General features: G+C 46.3%; 2 protein-coding genes and 1 non-coding gene across 13 annotated transcripts in view; 2 read left to right on the forward strand and 1 right to left on the reverse strand.

The window, feature by feature from the left end:
* The first annotated feature begins 116 nt into the window (after positions 1–116).
* Positions 117–20,539, forward strand: grid2ipb (glutamate receptor, ionotropic, delta 2 (Grid2) interacting protein, b). Of its 4 annotated transcripts, none has more exons than XM_086099213.1 (26): positions 117–194; positions 2,037–2,290; positions 2,372–2,701; positions 2,778–2,932; positions 6,409–6,690; positions 7,993–8,078; positions 8,968–9,037; positions 10,433–10,585; positions 10,665–10,820; positions 11,531–11,682; positions 11,838–11,972; positions 12,677–12,762; positions 12,932–13,082; positions 13,422–13,714; positions 13,851–13,895; positions 14,526–15,248; positions 15,438–15,587; positions 15,744–15,831; positions 16,389–16,478; positions 16,957–17,153; positions 17,229–17,384; positions 17,667–17,753; positions 17,822–17,951; positions 18,061–18,179; positions 18,294–18,458; positions 19,088–20,539. In XM_086099213.1, exons 2-26 carry the CDS (start codon positions 2,045–2,047, stop codon positions 19,157–19,159), a joined length of 4,317 nt encoding a protein of 1,438 aa, XP_085955339.1. In that variant the 5' UTR covers positions 117–194; positions 2,037–2,044; the 3' UTR covers positions 19,160–20,539. The 4 variants fall into 4 exon arrangements, with proteins under 4 accessions (XP_085955339.1, XP_085955336.1, XP_085955337.1 ...); XM_086099210.1 differs by lacking the exon at positions 117–194 and adding an exon at positions 1,064–1,525; XM_086099211.1 differs by lacking the exons at positions 117–194; positions 13,851–13,895 and adding an exon at positions 1,064–1,525.
* On the forward strand, positions 10,140–10,212 carry trnam-cau (transfer RNA methionine (anticodon CAU)). Its single transcript has one exon. It is a non-coding gene; the product is annotated as a tRNA-Met (tRNA).
* arhgap17a (Rho GTPase activating protein 17a) overlaps positions 10,708–20,668 on the reverse strand; it is a 32,913-nt gene continuing 22,952 nt past the window's right edge. For all 8 annotated transcript variants that reach the window (XR_015097442.1, XR_015097444.1, XR_015097443.1 and 5 more), the window contains 4 exons: positions 16,037–16,175; positions 12,537–12,625; positions 11,963–12,043; positions 10,708–10,852 (listed from right to left, as the gene is read on the reverse strand). The gene's annotated coding sequence lies outside the window, so the exon portion shown is untranslated. The remainder of the gene's footprint in view (positions 10,853–11,962; positions 12,044–12,536; positions 12,626–16,036; positions 16,176–20,668) is intronic.

Here is a 20,668-nt window from a genome sequence, read left to right on the forward strand (position 1 = left end):
AAATATTCATATAGCTCGAGTGTGATTTTTCTGATGTGCCGGTTACTGTAATCCACCGTGAAAGAAGACAAGGCAACACAAGACACTTACTGGATCTAGTTGCTAACTGGTCCTGACACTCATATTACAGCTCCTGTTGCTGGGAAAAAAGAAAGGAGCAAAATGTCCAGGAGTTATTGATGCTGCCGACAAAGGTATGAGATGCCTGCTTTTAAATACTTTGCATCTTTTCTTTTGCTTGTAAAAATGCCTCACTGTTGGACTGATATTGTTGATTTCAAATGTACTCATTGTTGATTTCAGTACAGACGTAATTTAATATTCGTACATTGCCGGTGAAGCGACAGCATTTTGCAGAATAAATTTCAAGGTTTGATATGGTCGAATGCAAAGTTTTACCCGTAATGTCCTGATAACAGTATATTACTTTTTTGCATCACAGAACCAAATAAGATAAGAACTATCGAATGAAATGATCACTTGAAAAAAACAAAACACTCCGAACTGGTTGCCAGCCAGTCGCAGGGCACACATCGGCAAACAACCATCTGCGCTCACACCTAAAGACAATTTAGAGTGTTCTATTAACCTACCACGCATATTTTTGGAACGTGGGAGGAATCCGAAGTACCCGGAGAAAACCCGCGCAGGCACGGGGAGAACATGCAAACTCCACACAGGAAGGCCTATGCCGGAATTGAACCCTGCAACTCTGCAGTGTGACGCCGGCGCGCTAACCGGTCGACCATCAGGCTTACCGTGTTAACAGGTTTACAGGGTGCATGAAAGGGTTAATATCCAACCAGAGACGGTGAGCATGTGTTTCTACTAAAGCTGCATTGTGATGTTGGGAGATGGAGGTAGGGCTACAGAGCCCACAAATAATCCATCTAATCCTGCAGCCTTAAGTCTTGAATGGCTACTCCTGCTTCTTAATGGACCGAAGCGTTTAAAGTGCGCACACATAATCGAGGACGAACAGAATTCCAGGCTGACGTTCCAATTAGTCCTCCTCATCAGGCTTCCTGACATCAACTCGGAGTGATTCTGGGCCAGGAGCAGTTCCTCGGAGAGCCACCTAGCCACAAGAAGAGGAGGCGGAAAAAGACACGCCGGTGTATTTATAGAAAAATGAGGCCTCACAATAGCCTTTTTCGGAGAGTGAATTATTAAGGAAATCAAGTGCACGGGTGGCGGCGTCCCAGTTTTCTGATGAACACAGCGAGCATCTCGGCCCTGGGATGAATCAGGGATGAGACGCAGGACAGACTCCTTCATAAACTCATCAAAAGACCGGATTTGCTTTTCATGAGAACTCAGCCCTCACTTCTTTGGATCTTGTGACTCTATTTTATGGGGTTCTGTGTCACGGGGTGATAAGGACGATTTTTTAAAAATCTACATTGACCTGGGAAGACGTTCTGCAATTAAAGGCTGAAAATGAAGAAATTTTTGCAAAACAAAAAAAGCAGATCTTCATTGCGCCAGACCAAACGGAGCTCTCGGTGTCAATCCAAAGATTTCTGTGAGTGGTTTCTTGTGTTCTCTTTAATTTCATGTCAATTGTCTCTTTCGTGTGCGAATAATTCTCAAGCTATTTTTGTGAAGTAGTTCAGAGAGGTAAACTTCAACGTTTGCAGTGGGAACCTCTTTTCTCGGGTCACGAAGGTCCCAATCTCTGCAAAGACTCAATTTAAATTGGCTCATATGCACTTTGTGAACCAGATCGGGGGGGGGGGGACTGTGCTGTATGTCATCGTATGGAAGGTTCAGGGTGGAGAAATCTACTCTGGCTCCAGTTTGAGGCAATTGTAGGCAGAAGATAAGACGGCATTCTTTCCAGTGGAATATTCGATGGAGAGTTTTTGTGTCACGTCAGTTGATTTGAATGCATCTTTTTTTCTTCCTTTTTAACACCAATTGAATTAAAAATTACAATACGAGGCATTTGGGGATTATGGGGGCTCTCAAGGCTTTTTCCCCATTTCAATTAAAAATACCTAACGACCTCCTTGCCCACCCTCCTCTTACTCCAGTCCTCAGCATGCCGGCGTCTAACCAGGGCTGGCCAGAGGAATTTGGATTCCAGCTTGGTGGGAATGGACCGAGCTACATCCTGTCTGTAGAGGAAGGAAGCAGCGCCCAACTGGCCGGCCTTCAGGCTGGAGATCAAGTGTTGGAAATCGAAGGCCACAATGTGTCAACGCTTTGTCCGCAAGCTGTTGTTGCCATCGCCCAGACGCAGAAGAACATCCCGCCCAGCATTGGTGTGGTGTCCCGTATCCAGCAGGTTTGTGATAAAACAAATACTTTTACGGATTTGTGCGATTTTCTTTTTTTTTTTCCAGTATTGTGTATTTTGGGTTTACAGATGGACATCGTACCAGGTCCTGATGGCCGTTACGGTTTCACCATTGTGGGAGATTGCCCATTGCTGGTGGAGGACTGCTTACCGTGCTCCCCGGCGGGCCGTGCGGGTTTGAGGGCAGGCGACTGCGTGATGGAGGTCAACGGCATCCCTGTCAGGCAGCACGAGATGGCCGCGGCGCTCATCAAGTCGTCCCAGGGGAGGACTTTGCGGTTGGGCGTGCTGGGCCTCGGCACGAGGCAGAAAGTCAGCCTCAGCATGGAGGATAACCGGATCGGAGGGGAAAGCACAAGAGCGGACCGGAAATACAAGGCCCTGGAGTTCAACAGGAAGGTAGCAGACACACCAGAATATTTATTAAGATTTATTTATACTCCACTCATTTGGATCGTTACTTTCTCACCACCAGGTTGAGCAGATTTTAAGCGACGAGCCCAACGTGAAGGAGAGACTCTTCAGCGTGCTGAAGCAATACGCGGCGGAGAAGAATGTCGACTGGTTGGCCTCCGTCTTGCCCGAAATCCTCATCACTGATGACCATCGACAGCTCGTCTCCAGTATCAGGTGAGAGGTTTGGCAGTCCTTAAATGCTTGGCAAACTGATGAAGCATTGGCAGCCGGTGCGCACGCTGGAGGGAAGGCCCTCCTCTGCCACCTGCTGGAGACACGCAAGAATAGAATTATGACATGAGTGAGTTTTAAAGTAATCACCCCCAATATTTTTTTCTCCGTGTTGCGTCGAACCAAGTCCAGAGACCAAACAAACAATTTGTCCTGCTCAAATAATCTACGGGGATTCATTCACAGTAATACCGAAAGAGGCACTTCCATCTGTCACCCAGGTTAAATCCACAGAGACCCCTAAGTCTCTGACGAGCTGGATGTCAGATCAGTCTCGCTGCAGGTTTTTAAACATTCTTGATTGAGGAATGACTGGGTTTGTTTTTCTTTTCATTTTTGAAGCGGTCCATCTGGTGTTTCAGGATATTCATCAGACTGGAATCACTCCAAATAACCTCATGTGAAAAGAAAAAAAATCAATTTTAGACAGCCTGAATTATCTGTTTGTCTACAGTCCAAAAGAGACTGCAGTCTTATTTCCCCCCCCCCCCCCTCTCCATTCCCCTGACAGTTTTGTCCACAGATTGCTCTTCCTCCACAAGTGCAGCCAATAAAAGCTGCCAATTATTTTCGTACTACTCTGGCTGGTTACCCACAACTACTACACCAGCCTCCACATACTGTAAGAAGGGTTTCCAGCATGAAAAGAGCAGGCAGGTTTTTTTTCTTCTCCAATCTGAAGCAAGGTTGAAATTTTAAGCGTGATTCAACAATTATTTTTCTTTTTTGCCACGAATAGATGAAGGGCACTCCTTGCGTCTACAGCACTAGCGGGATTAATGGCCTCCTTATGATTTGCCTTTCCACAACTCTCTCACCAAGGGGATATTTGTCTTCTGCTCTGTTTGTCTGTATTGCCCTCTCGTTATCTTACTCCAAGCCCCCCTTACTCTCCCCCCCCCCACCTCCAGTCCTCCCTCTCTCTGTGGTCCGTCTCCACCTGACACTTTGGTGGTGAAGGACTCTTGAATGCTCTCGCCGATATATATATATATTTTTTTATCCCCCTCTCAAACGTGGTAATTTAGTCAGAGGTGTGTTTGATACCGTGTTGACTACTCCAATGGCTCAGATGGTGTTTTGGTAATTAGTTTGCAACCATGGGTCGGCGCTAAAACAATGAACTGCCTCGGGTGAGTACACTTTCTCTTTTCTCGTGTCTGGATTTATGTTATTGTGTGAAGAAAGTGGACATCTTTATTGCTTTTTTTTTTTTTTTTGTATTCGTGAACTGAAAAGTGCTTTTGGGGAGAGCGGTTCTGGCTTCTGCTCTTCAGGGCTGCCTTTTTTTGAATAGCGTCGGTAATGATAGTGTTTAGGCAGAGGCTGCAGGTGCGGTTGAAATGCAGCACTGCAAATGTGATCCTGTGGGTTTTTTATTATTTTTTTTGGTGTGTCAAAAACATAGCTGACAAGATGTCAAGATGAAACCACTGATAGTATTATAGTGCATACAGAGTGCATTATAAGTCTGTTGCCATGACGATAATTTAATAGTGCAATTGAATTTTGGTTGTCGTCGTGGCTTCTCATTTGTGCCGAAATCTTGCTGACTGATCGAAAAAAAAATTTTATTCCCCCCGCTTTTTATGGCTTCAATAAAGTGTACTCTTGGAATTAGATATCGCTTGTGTCTCCTGTGTAAGATTGACTGATCCTATAAGGGGCCAAGCCAGGGAACAAAAAGTGCGGTAATTGTATGCTGCAACTTCAGGACCACGGAGAGCGACATTACAAACTGTAGCAACAACAACAACAAAAAACGTAACGCCGACTAAAGTGCTCGTCCTGTGGCTTCTGATGAAAAATTGGAAGTCACAGTGTTCAAGAGTGGTTGTCTGGAATGATACATATAAGCACAGAGTCGATGCTTAAGTTCGAGTTTTGCAGATCCTGAATCAAAGAATCCTTTGCCTCATTGTTTGCTTTTATCCTTTAACACAGACGAATCATTGCTCTTTTTTTTTTCTCTAGCGAAGAGTCAATTTTACAGTTTAGTCTCACTCGCCTGCCTCTGAGTCACATCTGAAGGCCTCCACATGTAATGAAACGAGGTCTGCTCTTTGTAGTTATCTGCTCGTCATTTTTGCCTTTGGAGAAATACACCCCTGCACGCTTCTATCAGATAATTATAGATTCTCTCTTCCTTGATAAATGAGGTCAAATCGGGACACTCGTTTAGTTTCCAAGAGTGGAGGCAAGCAACTTTTTTGGGGGGGGGGGGGTGAGCTCCCTGTTTCAACACATCAGTCACATTACTTCTGGAAATAACAGCGATGTTCCAAAAGACAAAATACACACACGCACACACACAGTAGACATACTGTAATAAGCTTTCTGGTACAAATAGATGACAGAAGAGACACAGACAACACAAACAGCGAGGGGCTGTGTGGGTGTCGACACCTACATGGCTGCGGAACATTTATTTAAATCCCGTGGCTCTGTTTATCGGAGCTACCCGTCGCCTCATGGACACGCGCACGTGCGAGCACACGCAAACACAGAAAATCAAATGAAAAAAAAAATTACAAAGGCAGTGAGAGCAAGTTAATACCCAGCTGTCCAAATAGACATTGAACTAATTAAAAAGCAAAAATAAAATGACCTTCAATGCCGTCTTCTGATGTTTGTTATGATTCAGAAGACCCGTTTAACCCTTTCATGCAGCAATAATGACAACCTGTAACCTGATAAGCTGTCCACTGCAGTGACCGCTGTCCCTGAAAGGGTTAAAAATGATTCAACTTCAGGGAATTTTTGCTGTCGAATTATTCTCAATTGTCTTTTACTTCCTGGACAAAAAATAATAATACAGGATGATGGTGGGCACTGAGCAATTTGGTTTAATTATTTGGCAAATGTGGCCAGGTCTCGGGTCAATAAGATGATGACAGCTTCCTGCTTTGTGCTCATACCGAGGTGACGAATGGGCGGAAGTGTGGGAGATGCTGCAGATGGAGAGAGAGAGAGAGTGAAAAAGAAAAGAGGGAGGTAGCCGAGGAGGAATCCCATGCTCTTTCACTCCCACACCTTTTTTTTCTCTTGCCGTATTCAGGCTCCGCTTCCTCACACTGCCGCACTCCGACTCCCGCTAGCAGTCTCCATCTCTTTGACTTCTCCTTCAACTCCCTTCAGTCTTTGCTTTCTCTGAGTTTTTTACAACAGGGGAAGGATTTGTCAAGTTGTCTGTTAAAGGCTCTTTCCTGTCTACCTTTAAAACTGGAGGCCTTATCAAGATTAGACTGGATGTAAATATCACGGGAGGACCTGGTGGATGTTTATCCATTCATTTGTTTCCATAAGTGGATCCAATTTGGACCCGTACTGTAGACCCTCAACTCTGCTGACTCTCTGAGGTGACGCTGGTGGACTAATCTCACCTTGCCGTTTTCTTCACATGCTGCCATGTTGGCCAGAATCTTCATTCCCAAGAAGCACCGACAGCGCTTCGACGAATCCGTCTCCCAGAACGTAATCAACAGGCTGCGTCGCAGTAAGAGCATCAGCGAACCGCAGGGCAGAATCCGTCGCAGCCGGAGCGAGGACCACTCGGACCGTCACCATGGGACCAAACGGGCCAGTTCGGTCCCCCGGGATGGAGGCGAACCTGGTGGGAGGGGCGAGGGGGAAAGAGACAGAGCCCACAGGAAGTCAGTCTCCGGAGTACCGACACATCCTCCCATTGGACCAAATCAGAGGTGAGTACGTACCTCTCATCTCAAACAATGAATAGAGAAACGGAGCTCATTTGAGACCGATTAAAGTATCGCGAAGCATCCGTTGCACGTTCGCGAATATACAACACGCAGCAAACTATGTCACAAATAAAAATAGATTCATCCATCCATCCATTTTCCGAACCGCTTGATCCTCACTAGGGTCGCGGGGGGTGCTGGAGCCTATCCCAGCCATCTCCGGGCAGTAGGCGGGGGACACCCTGAATCGGTTGCCAGCCAATCGCAGGGTACACAGAGACGAACAACCATCCACGCTCACATTCACACCTAGGGACAATTCAGAGCGTTCAATCAGCCTGCCACGCATGTTTTTGGAATGTGTGAGGAAACCGGAGTACCCGGAGAAAACCCACGCAGGCCCGGGGAGAACATGCAAACTCCACACAGGGAGGCCGGAGCTGGAATCGAACCCGGTACCTCTGCACTGTGAAGCCGACGTGCTAACCACTGGACTACCGGGCCGCCTAAAAATAGATTCTTTCCTCAAAATAATATCGTAATTTGTGGAACCTAACAAATGCTTCTAACCCTTTCATGCACCAGTAGTGATAAAACCTGTAACCTGATAACACGATAAGCTGTCCGCTGTCCACAAAAGGGTTAAAATACAACTTCTTTGAATTAGACCGAACAACACAGTGACTAAGGCCATAACTTGTGAATGTTGCATGTTTGTTCCCAAACCAATTGAGGAAGGGAAAAATATGACCTGAAATATACCAAATTGCAGATTGCCTCACATTGGAGTTAAGTCACATCGACCATTCAGCCGTTGTGGAGCTGCTCCATAAAGTGCCAGATGTAATTTTGAAGGGTTCCACAAAGCCATTGTCTCCCCTGGAGTTATGTTATGTAATAGTCGGCGGGGGGGGGGGGGGGGGCTGTTGATGATTGGAGAGTGATGAGCTGCTTTGTATAGGCTGACGTTGGGGAGTCAAAACGGCCTTGAGCTGCATGAGCGCCAATCTTTTGGTGCGCCTCCCTTTCCCCAACACCCACCTCGTGGACCCCCCCTGCCCCCCTCCCCTCATTGTACACCACCCACCCATCTGCAATCACTTTTATGTAACAGCTACCAACCTATAAAGAACATCGTTGGCCTCTTGCCCCTTGTTTACTTATCAACAAAGCATGAGTTGAGTCATCTCCATGGCAACCTGCCTTTCCCTGCTCCAATGTTTCCCGTAAATATCTTTCCATTCCCCTTGTGCGTGCTAAAAGACGCGGAACGGCACTTCACCTGTATTCTCAATCTCAAAACAGGCTCATCCGCGTCTACAGAGGCAAGAAGACCTTTGGCTTCACGCTGCGGGGTCACGCTCCGGTTTGCATCGATTCAGTCATCGCAGGTGTGATTCTGTCTTTATATTTGATACCCAATTAAGTGCCGGAGGTGCGTGCGCGCACGCGCGGGGTGGCTGAGTCTGTTGCTGTTTTCAGCTCCTGGGCTTGAAGGGCATCTTTTGTTCATAATGAATGTAGCGGGAAGCTAATTTGACTCACAGATGAAATTTGAAAAGCTCTACGAGTAGACTAAGGTGCATGAGGGCAACATTTTGCAGTTTTAAGAACCGAAGAACTGGTTTCCTAGTAACCATTTTTTTTGGCCAAATGGTGTTTATGTAATTCTAGGAGATTCATACAATATTATACTAACTAACGTCAATTTTTTTTTTTTTTGGTGTGGTTATTTCACCTATTATTAAATGAAACTGAAGAGCAGTAGAATACCCCCGCCTGGACATGTGAGCCGAGCTTCGCGTGCGCGCTTGTTTCTGCGCGTGTTCAGCGATGACGGCACAGCTTCCGCCCACCGCCATCTCCCACCAACATGTGCCGGAGAACACGTTGACTCAGTGGGCCTTATGGAGGATGGTATGGAGATGGTGGAGGCGGCTGGCGTGACTTTCATCGCCATCACGGATCATCTATGACACCTCGATGACACTCGATGTGGTCGCAGCACACGCTTAATAGATTCTCCTGGGAGCGGGGTTACGTTATGTCACAAAATGTCACCTGGACATCAGATCGTCGGTGCTCTTGTTGGGTGTCATACAAAGACTGACAAAAGCACATTTGTCACCGCTGCCACAATTATCCCGGTGTGCATGTCACCTCTGTGGAACTTCACTACAAATTGCTGGAAAACAGCAAGTTTGCGTTGGAGTCTAATGCTTCACTTTTTGTTGGGTCTCCTCACTTGTGTCTGATTTTCGGGCATTATCTCCCTCGCAGATAGTCCGGCTGAAGAATGTGGACTTAAACCGGGCGACCGCATCCTCTTTCTCAATGGACTGGATATGAGGTCAGCTCAGGTTTCGTATTCTCAATAACAACATTATCATCCTTTTGAAACGGGTTCGTCTCACTGCAAATATTACGATGTGTATCGCCAACTGCCGCTGAGTTAGATAATCCATCACAGAGGCCTTTTTTTTTTGTTACTGTCATAATCTTGAACTCGGTATTATATCACTGTTGCTGCATTGAGACTGACTATACAGTCAGTGTCAGCTCAACATCAAAATGTCACAATTCAGCAATGCGCTTGCACATCACTTATGAGCACATCAATCTTTTTGTATCTGGAGGTAGACAGAATGGAGCTGAGCTCCAATATGAGTGAAGGTAATTGTGTGTGTAAGTAGCTCGTGCAAGTGACGACTTTTTATATAAGAACTTTTCTCGTAGGAGGCATCGTAGTTCTCAGTATTCAACTTTTTGCCCAATGGATCACAGAGGGCACGGGTGGGAGTGAAAAAGGAGAAACTGAATATAAATTCAGAAATAACGGTAGACACTGGCCAGCCTGAACAATAGGTAAATTGTATTAAGTAAAAACATCGTAATTTCCAAAACAAAATCGGCTAACAAGGAACTGGGATGAATCAAACGTTCTAAAGGAACAAAGTCCAACAAATCACTTTGACTTCTGGGTTCGAATTAAAGGTTTAGTGTGAGTAATATACTGCCATCTAGCGGTAAACGACGTTCACTAGGTTTGTCTCTTTCGACTTTCCGTAGCAAAGGGAAGCCGGTGAAACATTGCAGCGGTAAGGGAGGCGCGCCTATGTCATATAATTTACGATTACTTCAACTAATCACATGCAAAAAATGACGTTGATGTGATGGAACACAGTTTTTGAAGTCATAAACACGCCGTCCCTGTAACTTGCGCAGAGAGCACGGCTGCACAACGCCGCGCAGATTCCCCATGCAAATGCAGATGATTGCCATCACGCATTCTATAATAAAAACCATATCCAATCCATAATCAATATCCTGGTAAATATATATATATTTATTGTGGCGTGCGTTGCCGCTCAATTTCCAACACCCTCCTTGCATTCCCCATATGCGACCGCTTATTTTTCAACAAGTTGTCATAGTTGGGCCGTTGAGTATAAGCCTCGATGGCGCAGTAGGCAGCGCGTCAGTCTCATAATCTGAAGGTCGTGAGTTCGAGCCTCACTCGGGGCAAATGTTTTTCGTCCGAACCAAATGACATTTCCAAAGATGATAAAAAGTATCTTTGCACTTTTGCAAAGCGAGTACTTATGGTACTTCTATTGTTATTGATCTTATTATTGTACACTTGAACTGTAGAAACATTATGAGTCATCTTTTCTTTCTGGTACGACTAAAAGCACATCACTTGTTTCACCCACCTTCTGTTTATTACGCCATGTTCCCTGCGTAGGAACTGTTCCCATGAAAAGGTGGTGTCAATGCTGCAGGGCAGCGGTGCGATGCCCACGCTGGTTATAGAAGACGGTCCGTCTGATTACTCCTCAGACCCGAGAGAAGCGGAGGAAACTCCCAGTCTGTCTTCCAACACCTTGCCACGCTCTAGGTGAGAACTTCAAAATGCAGGGGACAACTTGTTCAAGCACATGAAGTATGACAGTGTGAAAATGTGCCTTGCTGCTTAGATCTCCTGTCCTCAGCTCCCTCCAGTGGGTGGCAGAGATCCTTCCGCCAAGCATCAAAGTCCACGGGCGGACATTCGGCCAGCAGCTGGACCACTTATTGACAATCCAGGAACGGTACACTGTCTGCAAGGCCCTGGAGACCTTCTTTCAGCACAGGTCAGCATATCACTTGAAAATTCTCCTTGAACCTCCCCCCCAAAAAAGAGCAATAGCGTTAAAAAAAAAATTGATATACTGTATTTGGCATACATTGACAAGCACTGAAAGAAGAGTTGCTGTTGCCTTGGAAACTGTACAGTAGAGTTCACTGGTGATGATGTTGCAGGCAAGAAAAAGAGGGGGGACAATATAGAATACACGGGGAAAGCAACGAGGAGGCTCTTTGTCCCTTGTATCGACTCCCGACTTAAAGCTAGAACTAAAAACAACTCAGCAAATTGTTTGGTCGCAAACTCGCTTACTTTGTTGTGCTAGCTAACAGCATTGCCATAAATGTCAATAATTTACATTTTCAAGCTGTTCCTACTTAAATTACAACCCCCCCCCCCCCCCCCCCCCCCACAAGTTGTGATTTTTACAGTGATAGCAAATGCGGGGAAGAGATTTGACGGTGAAGATACTCCGACTTCTGTTTTATGTTTGCGTTTCTTATGATGCAAACGTGACAAGAGGCAAAGCAGCCATTCGACTCTAAATAGTACAGGGGGAAAAAAAATCACTTAAGGGCACAAACAACACAAATGTCCTCCCACTGTTTGATAATCTTGTTTACACCTTCCTCCTCATCCACCGTTCCGTTACAAATGCTGAGAATACCCATCTATACATCAATATGATCTGTGGTATTTGTGCTTTTTTTCCCCCAGGAATGTGGACACCCTTATAGTAGATGTATTCCCAGTATTGGACACGCCGGCTAAGCAGCTGATCTGGCAATTTATTTACCAGTTGCTGACTTACGATGAGCAGGAACGCTGTCAAAGCAAGCTGTCACGCTTCCTGGGTTTCAAAAGCAGCGGTGAGCTGAAGCATTTGGATAAGCAACTATTTAAGTGGAACAAGCCACTTGCTCTCATATTATTTTCACCTCCGCGATTGGCCCGGGGGTGAAAGGGTAATTAACGTTTCAATGATTTGTGTTTGTTTACTGTGTGTGTGTGTGTTTTGCTGCAGCCGTATTAGAGCCCGAAGCGGGTTCAGAGCACCACCGGAGAAGCAGCTCAGTGCGAATATCTGGGACATCGTATCGCGGCTGCGTGCGAGAGAGGAGTTCTGACGACTGCATCATCGGAACTCACCTGGGAATGGGTACGCTGCAATGCCACCAGGAATGGCAAGCAAAAGCCCGTCGTCCCAGCGGATGGGACAATCGGCAATTGCTAAAAAAAAGAAAAAAAAAAAAAGAAGAAGAAAATGTAGATGAGGTCAATTTTGAGCTGTCTCCCTTTATTAAAAGGAACAAAAATATAAATGTTAAAATCTTTGGTTTTGTTCAGCTTTTTGCATTTTGTAGTGACCACGCTGTTAAAAAAATAATAATAATCACAACTTGTATTTTTGGGGGGGCCTAAAACAGTCATTTAACCCTTTAAGGGACAGTTTCTCATGTTATCGGGTTACAGGGTTAGGTGCATGAAAGAGTTAAGTTGGAAAAACTTCAAAATATAAATGACATTTATGGCGACAATGTTAGTCAGCGCCACAAAGCGCCGCACGTTGTTATGCAAACTCATTTCTTTGTTGTGAAAATCAGGAAAGGCGATTTTCACAACAGCAAAGTTTGTTGACTTGACATTTTGAGTGCAGCTAACATGCATATTTCTTTGGCTGTGTTCCACGCTCAACCTTGTCAGTCGCTCGCAAAAATATTACCTTTGTTGCATCTGTGACGATTGTCCGCTTCGCTTTCCAGCATCCGCCTTTCGCTCCTCCGCGCGACTCTTCATCCTCTCTCCTCTCATCTGGGGAAGGATGCAAGAAAGTGTCACTCCTCATGCTTTATTGTGCTTCAGGAATTCATGTGGATGAATGTGGCAGCCAGGAGGAGAGGCAGTCGGGAGACGGAACCTCCTTCCCCGAGTCTCCTGACCTCAGCCATGTAGGTACAACGCCTGCGGTGGCATGAACAAAAGCTCGCCATGCTGTGCTCTTGTGTCATTTGAAGGTCAGCCGCTAACAATAGCTTACGATCAATTTGACTGAAGCAGGGGCGGACCTTCAAAGTAGAGTACCGCCCCAACGTGCGCTAATCATGCCTCCACTCATAGATGTCAGGTGTGTACACGGAGCTGGAGAATGTGTACGCAGGGAAGAGTGTGTCTCCGCTGCATGGGGGCGCCCCAGCGGAGTCCGAGGGGCCGGGACAGACTGAGGCCTACGGCCGCTCTCTCTCCCCCCTCACGCTTCCCCCTCTCAAAGGTACTCCAAAACACCCACCGCAATCTACGTCCGTCCGCATGCTCTCAGACGCGCACACTCCAAAAGTGCTTCAGTCGCCATCAAGATCGCGTTCTCTTCTAATTTGGTTGGGCCGCGATGGCAAAATGAGCGATGTGTCATTGTTACATAATCAAAACACTCATGTGAGCATCACGGCCCAATGTATCTTAGTCACTTGTTTGTTGTCATCGCTGTTTGAGGATAAAAACAGATTAGAGCGTCATCATTTTAAAAGAAAACATGACGTCCCGCACCCATTTTTTCTTTTTTTGTGATCTCCTTTCATCATGCGACCGTATGACGGTAAATTGGAAACAGGCAACCGGAAGTCAGGCTTGTCCCTCACCTGGAAGGAGCCCCTCCCTACCAACGTCTACGGGATCCACCACCAAAGCAGCGTGGACTCCAATCCCTACGTCAGCCTGGAGAGCCCCCCAACGTCTCCCCAACACAGCCCCGGCACGTTGGGCCGCCGCAAGAAGCTGTTCACCTTTTCCCGCCCGCCCCGCAGCCGGGATACCGACAAATTCCTCGATGCCCTCAGCGAGCAGTTGGGCCAGCGGGTCACGCTGGCGGATGACTACGTACCGGGCGAGAACGACTATGAGGAGGTGAGGGGAAACCTTGTATTTTCATTTCTTGATCTTAACCGTGCATTTTTGCTATTTGTTGCATTGTAGTGTTTCACGTTGACTTGAGAGGGTCTGTAATGTTTACTCCCAATGACCGCTTGTGTCACATGAACAGATATATCAAGGTGCTTGTCATGGTTTCAGAAGAAGAGGTGCGCCAGTAAGTAAAATGTTATCGACGTATCGTTGGTAGTATCGTATTTCTGCCTTAAAAGGACCGGAAATCACATTTTTAATTCCATCCCATCGGGGTTTTTTTTTGTCCTACATGGATGAAGAAAAACATTTGCTACCCGCCGAATAGCATAACGAGATGTATTCAAAGTGCTAATGAGCTAATATTGTATTTTATATTTACGGTATAATCAAGCATTGCTTTTTTGGTTCATGTACACTGCACTGCAAAAGTATTGGAACAGGGAGGCCATCTTCTTGCTGTTGACTGAGGTGGCTTGGGCTTGCATGGCTACTTTTGGGACGGCGCTCGAAGCTTCATTGATGATGTATCGCATGGTGACATCATCAAAATGAAACAATTTGTCTACCGACTGAAAGAAAAATGCCACCAAATGCCCCAGCGCACTGTCACCACACTCGACAAAGCACATCGGGCCAGTGAGCGGGCAAGTCGATCACCAGAGTTAAACCCAATAAGAACAAGTGTTTTCCCTGTTCAAAAATGGCCGACGGAAATAGTCTCCCAAAACAAACGTGCGGCGCAAGACTGGAAAGAATCCAATAAGAAAAACAGAAACGTTTGGCAAAGCTGATTGCGTGTTTCCTCCCTCAGATGAGCTTCCCTGAGGATCAGGACACGGGTTTCATGCATCGGCAACTCAGCAGTGGCAGCAGCGAGGAACACAGTAGCAGTGACGAGGTTTCCTCTCCCTGCTACTCTTCTGGCTCCGAGCACATCCCCCCTCCTCCGAAACAGAGCCCCCCACCCCCTCCACCCTTCCAAGTCTTGTTACCGCCTCCGGTCCAGTTCACGGATCCCGTGCCACCCGTCCGCTTCTCCCCAGAACACGTCCCCCGCAGTCGGATGCCCTTCCAGCCCCACCATCCCATCATCCCACCTCCGCCGCCCCCGCTGAGGACCCTCCTGTCCAACCGCTCCCCGCTCCACAAGGTCCCGCCCACCAGGGAGGATGCGGACGAACAGCGCTTCCAAACGCTGTCTCACGGCCGCACCACCTTCACCACGACCACCATCCTGCGCTCGTCCCGCCCCGGTTACCTCCCCCGCCAGCTCAGCCAACCGCAGCCCATTTGCCAGCCCTCCCCGCTGCCGTCTCCGCAGACATTACGGCCCAGCCAGCTCGTCCTGCACAGGCACCATCAGCTCCACCACCAGCACAGCTACCAGGGTCCGCTGCCCAGGTCCATCGAAGATCACAGCCCACCGCGGAGTCACAAACAAGACCCCGCCGCCTCATTTAGCAAACCCTCAAGCTCTCACTCCGCCCTCTCCAGCCACACGAAAATACCCAGACAAGAGCCGGAGTGTCAGCAGGTAGTACCTCTACTTATTTAAAAAAAAAAAAAGAGGACTGTGACAAACGAAACAAAGGACAACAGTGGAGGGAATCTAGAAATCTTCTATTTGACGTCAAGACACTGTTTGTGTTATTATTGTTCCATTGTCGTCATTGCACTAAAGTAGGGCTTCCTAACATGGTACCTGCGGGCTCCATCATTTCAGGCTCCTCCCCCTCCTCCTCCTCCCTTGCCCCCACCCTGCGACCCACCTCCACTCCCAAAACCGGGTCAAGCCTCAGACACCAATCACATGAGCGTGAAGAGGCTGCGCTGGGAGCAGGTGGAGAACTCCGAGGGAACCATCTGGGGTCAGGTGGGCTCTCTCTGCATGCTACAGTACACCCTCGCACACCAGAATTAAAAAAAAAAAAAATCAAATAAAAGAGCAGCTTGTACCCACTCAAATGTTACGATCCCGCTGAGCGCTGAGTAAGAATATTCCCGCAATGTGTCCTCGTTCTTTGTTCAGCTCGGGGAGGATTCCGACTACGACAAGCTCACAGACATGGTCAAGTATTTGGACCTTGATCTGCACTTTGGACCTCAACGCAGATCCAGTAAGTTGTGGTGGACATCCTTCTCATCCTTTTTGTACCGTTGTCACCATTTCACCACGCTTGCCACCTCACACTATTTGTTGGAAATGTTTTCTTACACCAATTTTTAGCTTTTACCGCTGTTTTTTTTTTGTACTCATATTGCCCCATTTTGATTTATTTCTCGAAGAAGTTGGATGTCACTATACCGTCTGTGTTTACTGACCTTGTCTTGCTTGCACTTCCACAGTCACATCGGTCACGTTCTGTAGATGAGGCCTGCTCTCCATTCGCCTTGTCTTCAAATCCATTCTCCATAAGGCACCCCCCCTTTCACCCACCTCCGGTCCAATGATAACACAGTTCTGCCACAGAAAAAAAAAAAAAAAAAAAAAAATCACATTCATCAGTCAGTGAACCGTGGCTGCAAGAGAGTCACATGACAGAACTGTGCTATTAAGCTATCACCCTGGAATGTGTGTGTCTGACTGTTTATGGGAGTGCGAGAGAGTGTGTGTGTGTGTTATCGATCTCCGGTGCCTGGAGAAGTCATCCTCACACTGTTGTTTAATTACCAGTGTCTCCACCAGAGCCGACCTTCCTGCCTGAGAACTTAAAAAAGAAAGACGTTGTGGAGATTCTGTCTCACAAGAAAGCCTACAATGCGTGTAAGTAAAGTATTTTATTTAAAAAAAAAAGTAAATAAAGTAATGATCATAAGTGAATGCAATCCATTTTTGTTGAATTTACTCAATTTGATTTCATTAACTGGTCGCACGAAATAAAATGGTCTGGAGGAGATCGCCTCGCAAAAGTGTTCCCGATGAAAGCTGCAAGTTGCCATGGCGACAGGGGGAGGCACAGCTGTTTTTCTCACATGCGGCGCTAATTGTTTTTGTTAACGGAGATGGTTAGTTACAGTGCTTCTGTAAGCTTAAGAGCATTCGTGCTGGCTCTGCGCTGGCTGGCTATTTGAAGTGTTTTTAACTCTCCACGGTGTTGCCATGGCGATCGAGGGAACCTTGCTCGTTCTCGCCTCAAGGCTGGAAGATCTTCCCCGGGGGTTCCACCATTAGCAAGCCATCACTCGTACACACACGATTGGCGACCCTCAATCGAATTACCGATCTCCTCCCCCCCTCACAGCCATCCTCATCGCCCATCTGAAGCTCTCCCCCGACGAGCTCCGGCAGGTCCTGATGGACATGACCACTGACAGGCTGGAGCCCGCCCACATCAAGCAGCTGCTGCTCTACGCCCCCGACGAGGACGAAGTCAAAAAGTACGAGCAGTTTGAGCAAGACCCGGCCAAACTGAGCGAGCCCGACCAGTTCATTTTCCAGGTGACTCTTACGCAAAACTGACAATAAAAAACACAATTTCGAAGAGATGCAAACACGAGCGGTGCTCTGTCCCAGATGCTGATGGTACCCGAGTATAAGACCCGTCTGAGGAGTCTCCACTTCAAGACCACCTTGCAGGAGAGGATGGAAGAGATGAAGGTGGCCTATGATTACATCTACAAGGCCTCAGTGGAGCTGAAGACCAGCAAAAAATTGGCCAAAATCCTCGAGGTGAAACCAATCACACATTCTTTGATTCATATAAAAGTACACCTATACTACACATACTTATATATACTTGCTCTTAATAATTTCAACATTTTGTATTATATTCTAAATATACAATGCCAGATCTGGCAGGGCCCCCCAAAAGATGGAGACCGGCCAAAAAATAAAAAATAAAAATGACTTACTGTAGAACACAGTTAACGTTGCAGAATTAATAAATGCGCATTCTGTAGGTTTTCTGTTTTACATATTTTGATGCTGATCAGCTCTTTCGACTGCACACAGTTTGTACTTGCTATGGGGAATTACCTCAACAACGGCCAACCCAAAAGCCACAGGACCACCAGCTTTAAGATCAATTTCCTCACCGAGGTATACGGCCCGGCTTTCGTCTCGACGGATCGATCGATCGCGTCTAATGGTTTCATTGCGTCCGCTAGCTCAGCACGACCAAAACGGTGGACGGGAAATCTACTTTTCTCCACATTCTGGCCAAGTCTCTGTGCCAGCATTTCCCGGAGCTGCTTAACTTTTCCAGAGACCTCCCCACAGTGCCTCTGGCAGCCAAGGGTAAGACGCAAGGAATTCATACGAGGAGCAGAACATGCTGCCAAATTCTGCCTCCATATATTTTTTGAAACCGCTTGAGCAGCATTTCAAAGGTCACTTGTTTCTCCAGTGAACCAGAGGGTGGTCACCACAGAGTTGAGTGACATTCAGGCCATCATCCTGGACATCAGAGCAGCATGTCTGAAAATCCCTCTCACCTCTGAGGACCACTTTGCTTCTGTCATGAGTGTATGTTACACAACATGGGCCAAGCCAGTTAATGTCTTCAACCTCCCCTAACGTGACACGGTTGATGAGAATTCACTTTTAATATTTCATGTCCTAATGCGTGTCGTCGTACAGAGTTTTCTGGAGAACAGCCACCCCGCAATACAGTCTCTGGAGTCCCTGCAGAGCCGAGCGATGGAGGAGTTCTCCAAAGTGGCTTCCTTCTTTGGAGAAGACAGCAAATCCACCAGCACCGATTCCTTTTTTGCTATTTTCACAGAGTTCGTTTCTAAATTTGAGGTGAGCGGGTGGATCGGAACGGTTGAGTTTTTGTTGGTGGGCTGTCAAAATACAAGGGGTCCTCAGTTTACGACATGGATGGGCAACTTGATGGAGGGGGCCACAGTATTATTTTTTTTAACTTCAAACAAATTGTCAACGGTTCTTGTGAAAACAAACAAACTGCAGTTTGTGTACTTTTGAGTTTGGTGCTATTTTTGGCAACGGTTTGAAATCATTCATGTCGATTATTGTCTCTAAGTAAGCAGATGGACATGCGTTTACATGAACAATGGGAGAGCAGAAAAGCACACAAACACAATGAGCATGCTCACGCAGGAGCTGGCGTGGGCCACAGCCCACGCTCACACACTCACGCGTTGTTGTGGCATCACAATGAGCATGTGGGAGGGTCAAAATTGTTCGAAAAAAAGTCATTTGGTATTTGTACATCATGTATCTTTGTATATCAGCCAGCGATCTTGCACTTCGGGTGCCAGTTTTTAGACATGATTTTGGCCTGAGCACAATACAGTGATTGGGTGAATTTTTCAGTAGTTAAAAAGATATAGATATTTGCAAATAGCATGTCACGAATATGCAGGTTTTCACTGTGCGTTAACTAACAGGATCCTTATTTGTCCTTCCAGCGAGCCCTCAATGAGACTCAGACCCCTGAAAATCCCAGAAGTCCAAGACTGTCCTCCCCTCTGGCCTGGTAGATGCAACACAGTCCAAACCCCACTACCAAAGTGCCAAAAATCACACATGGTAACGCTCCCCCCCCCCCCAAAAAAAGTGCAGAGCCACTTCTCCAGCACCCATGCAGGGAAACAGAAGCGCCCCCGTGTGGAGAAGAGATGTCACTTCAGGTGCTCACTGGAGCTGTCCCAAAAATCAGCACTTGACCGACCATTCCATGTAATTTAAACTACTGCAGATGATAGCCTAGATAGCTACAGATGTTTATTGTAAGATTATAAAGAATAAATATATTTTGTCACGCTGTAAGGATTTAGCAAAGATGTAGGCGGCTTCACAGAGGTTTCACAGTTTACATTTCCATGACAGTTCAACATTTGGGAGAATACAAAAGTCCTAAATGAGAATGTTCATGGAGAGTTATCTTGTAGTTCAGGATAGTTTATGTTCTGTGGTCTATGAGATGTATCTTGGGGGTCCGCAAAAATAATTTGCAATAAATTATGGAAAATAACGAACTAATTATAGCTGGACGAAGGACAAGAGTCAATTGTTAAGTGTTATTGTTTAGAGAAAACACTGTTGGGGTCAATTGAGCTAACTTAGCAAATTTTTCATTAAAATAAATAAATAAATAAAATAAAAATTTAAATTAAATCTATATATAATTCCTTTGTTAGAGGGAGCAACTGCGGGCTACTTCATGCCATTTTCGGTACAGTTCACATGACTCAATCTGGTATTACAAAAGAAGAGTGAAGAATTTGCATCATCAATCGGTGTCACGACAGAAGTGATTAATTCTCTTGAAGCTTCTGGCTTTGAACAATACAAAGGCCTGCTTGTATAAGCGGGCATGAACCGAAGGAAGGACCTGTAAATGGCCCATGATAAGTGCTATTGTGTTTGTCATGGTGACCTCAGCCACAGTGTACCAGTAGCTGTGGTGAACTTCTACTCTGTGATGCGTTATTGAGATTGTAAATTCCCATATTTTGGCTATGCACTGCTCGTTGGTTTCATTGTGAGTGCTCGGGCGTTCCTCACCCAAGTCTGGTTTTGATTTTGTCGTTCAAGAGTCACTGGAGTGTATTGTTTCTGTGTTGCACAGCTTTCAAAGTGCAGTGTTAGCGCTCGTAAACAAAACGCAACCAGAACTGCTGCTAAGTATTGTAACTGTGTTTCTGAATCGGTTGCATGTTGGTGCAGGTGGTAGCAAACAACCTCCATTTTAAAAATGAACGTACTGTACTTGGATTGATCAAGTTTTTTTTCCCCCTTACTTTTTTTTGGTCTGTTGAGTTTTTAGTAGAAGTCGGTGATAGTTTGACCCCTTACGTTTGGATCAATGCCCCCCCTCCCCAATGTTTTTGATCTATAAAACAGTATCCCGCTCGAAAGTATCACCTCTTCATTTGCACCACGCTCATTGGGAAAAAAAAAAAATTGGTGTCACTTTGAAGAGAATTCTGACATAGCTGTTTTCGTGACGCTGACAGTCCGTCTTTATTTGGATCTGGATTGACGCC

This window comes from Hippocampus guttulatus, chromosome 19, assembly GCF_054856545.1.
Source record: "Hippocampus guttulatus isolate MCC_2025c chromosome 19, RoL_Hgut_1.0, whole genome shotgun sequence".
Classification (NCBI taxonomy): domain Eukaryota; kingdom Metazoa; phylum Chordata; class Actinopteri; order Syngnathiformes; family Syngnathidae; genus Hippocampus; species Hippocampus guttulatus.

Coding starts and splice junctions, on each gene's coding strand:
- grid2ipb (XM_086099210.1), top strand. CDS start 1,441: ATGAAGAAATTTTTGCAAAACAAAAAAAGCAGATCTTCATTGCGCCAG. Junction 8,079..8,967: donor CATCGATTCAGTCATCGCAG/GTGTGATTCTGT, acceptor TCTCCCTCGCAG/ATAGTCCGGCTGAAGAATGT. Junction 15,832..16,388: donor TGGACCTCAACGCAGATCCA/GTAAGTTGTGGT, acceptor TTTAATTACCAG/TGTCTCCACCAGAGCCGACC.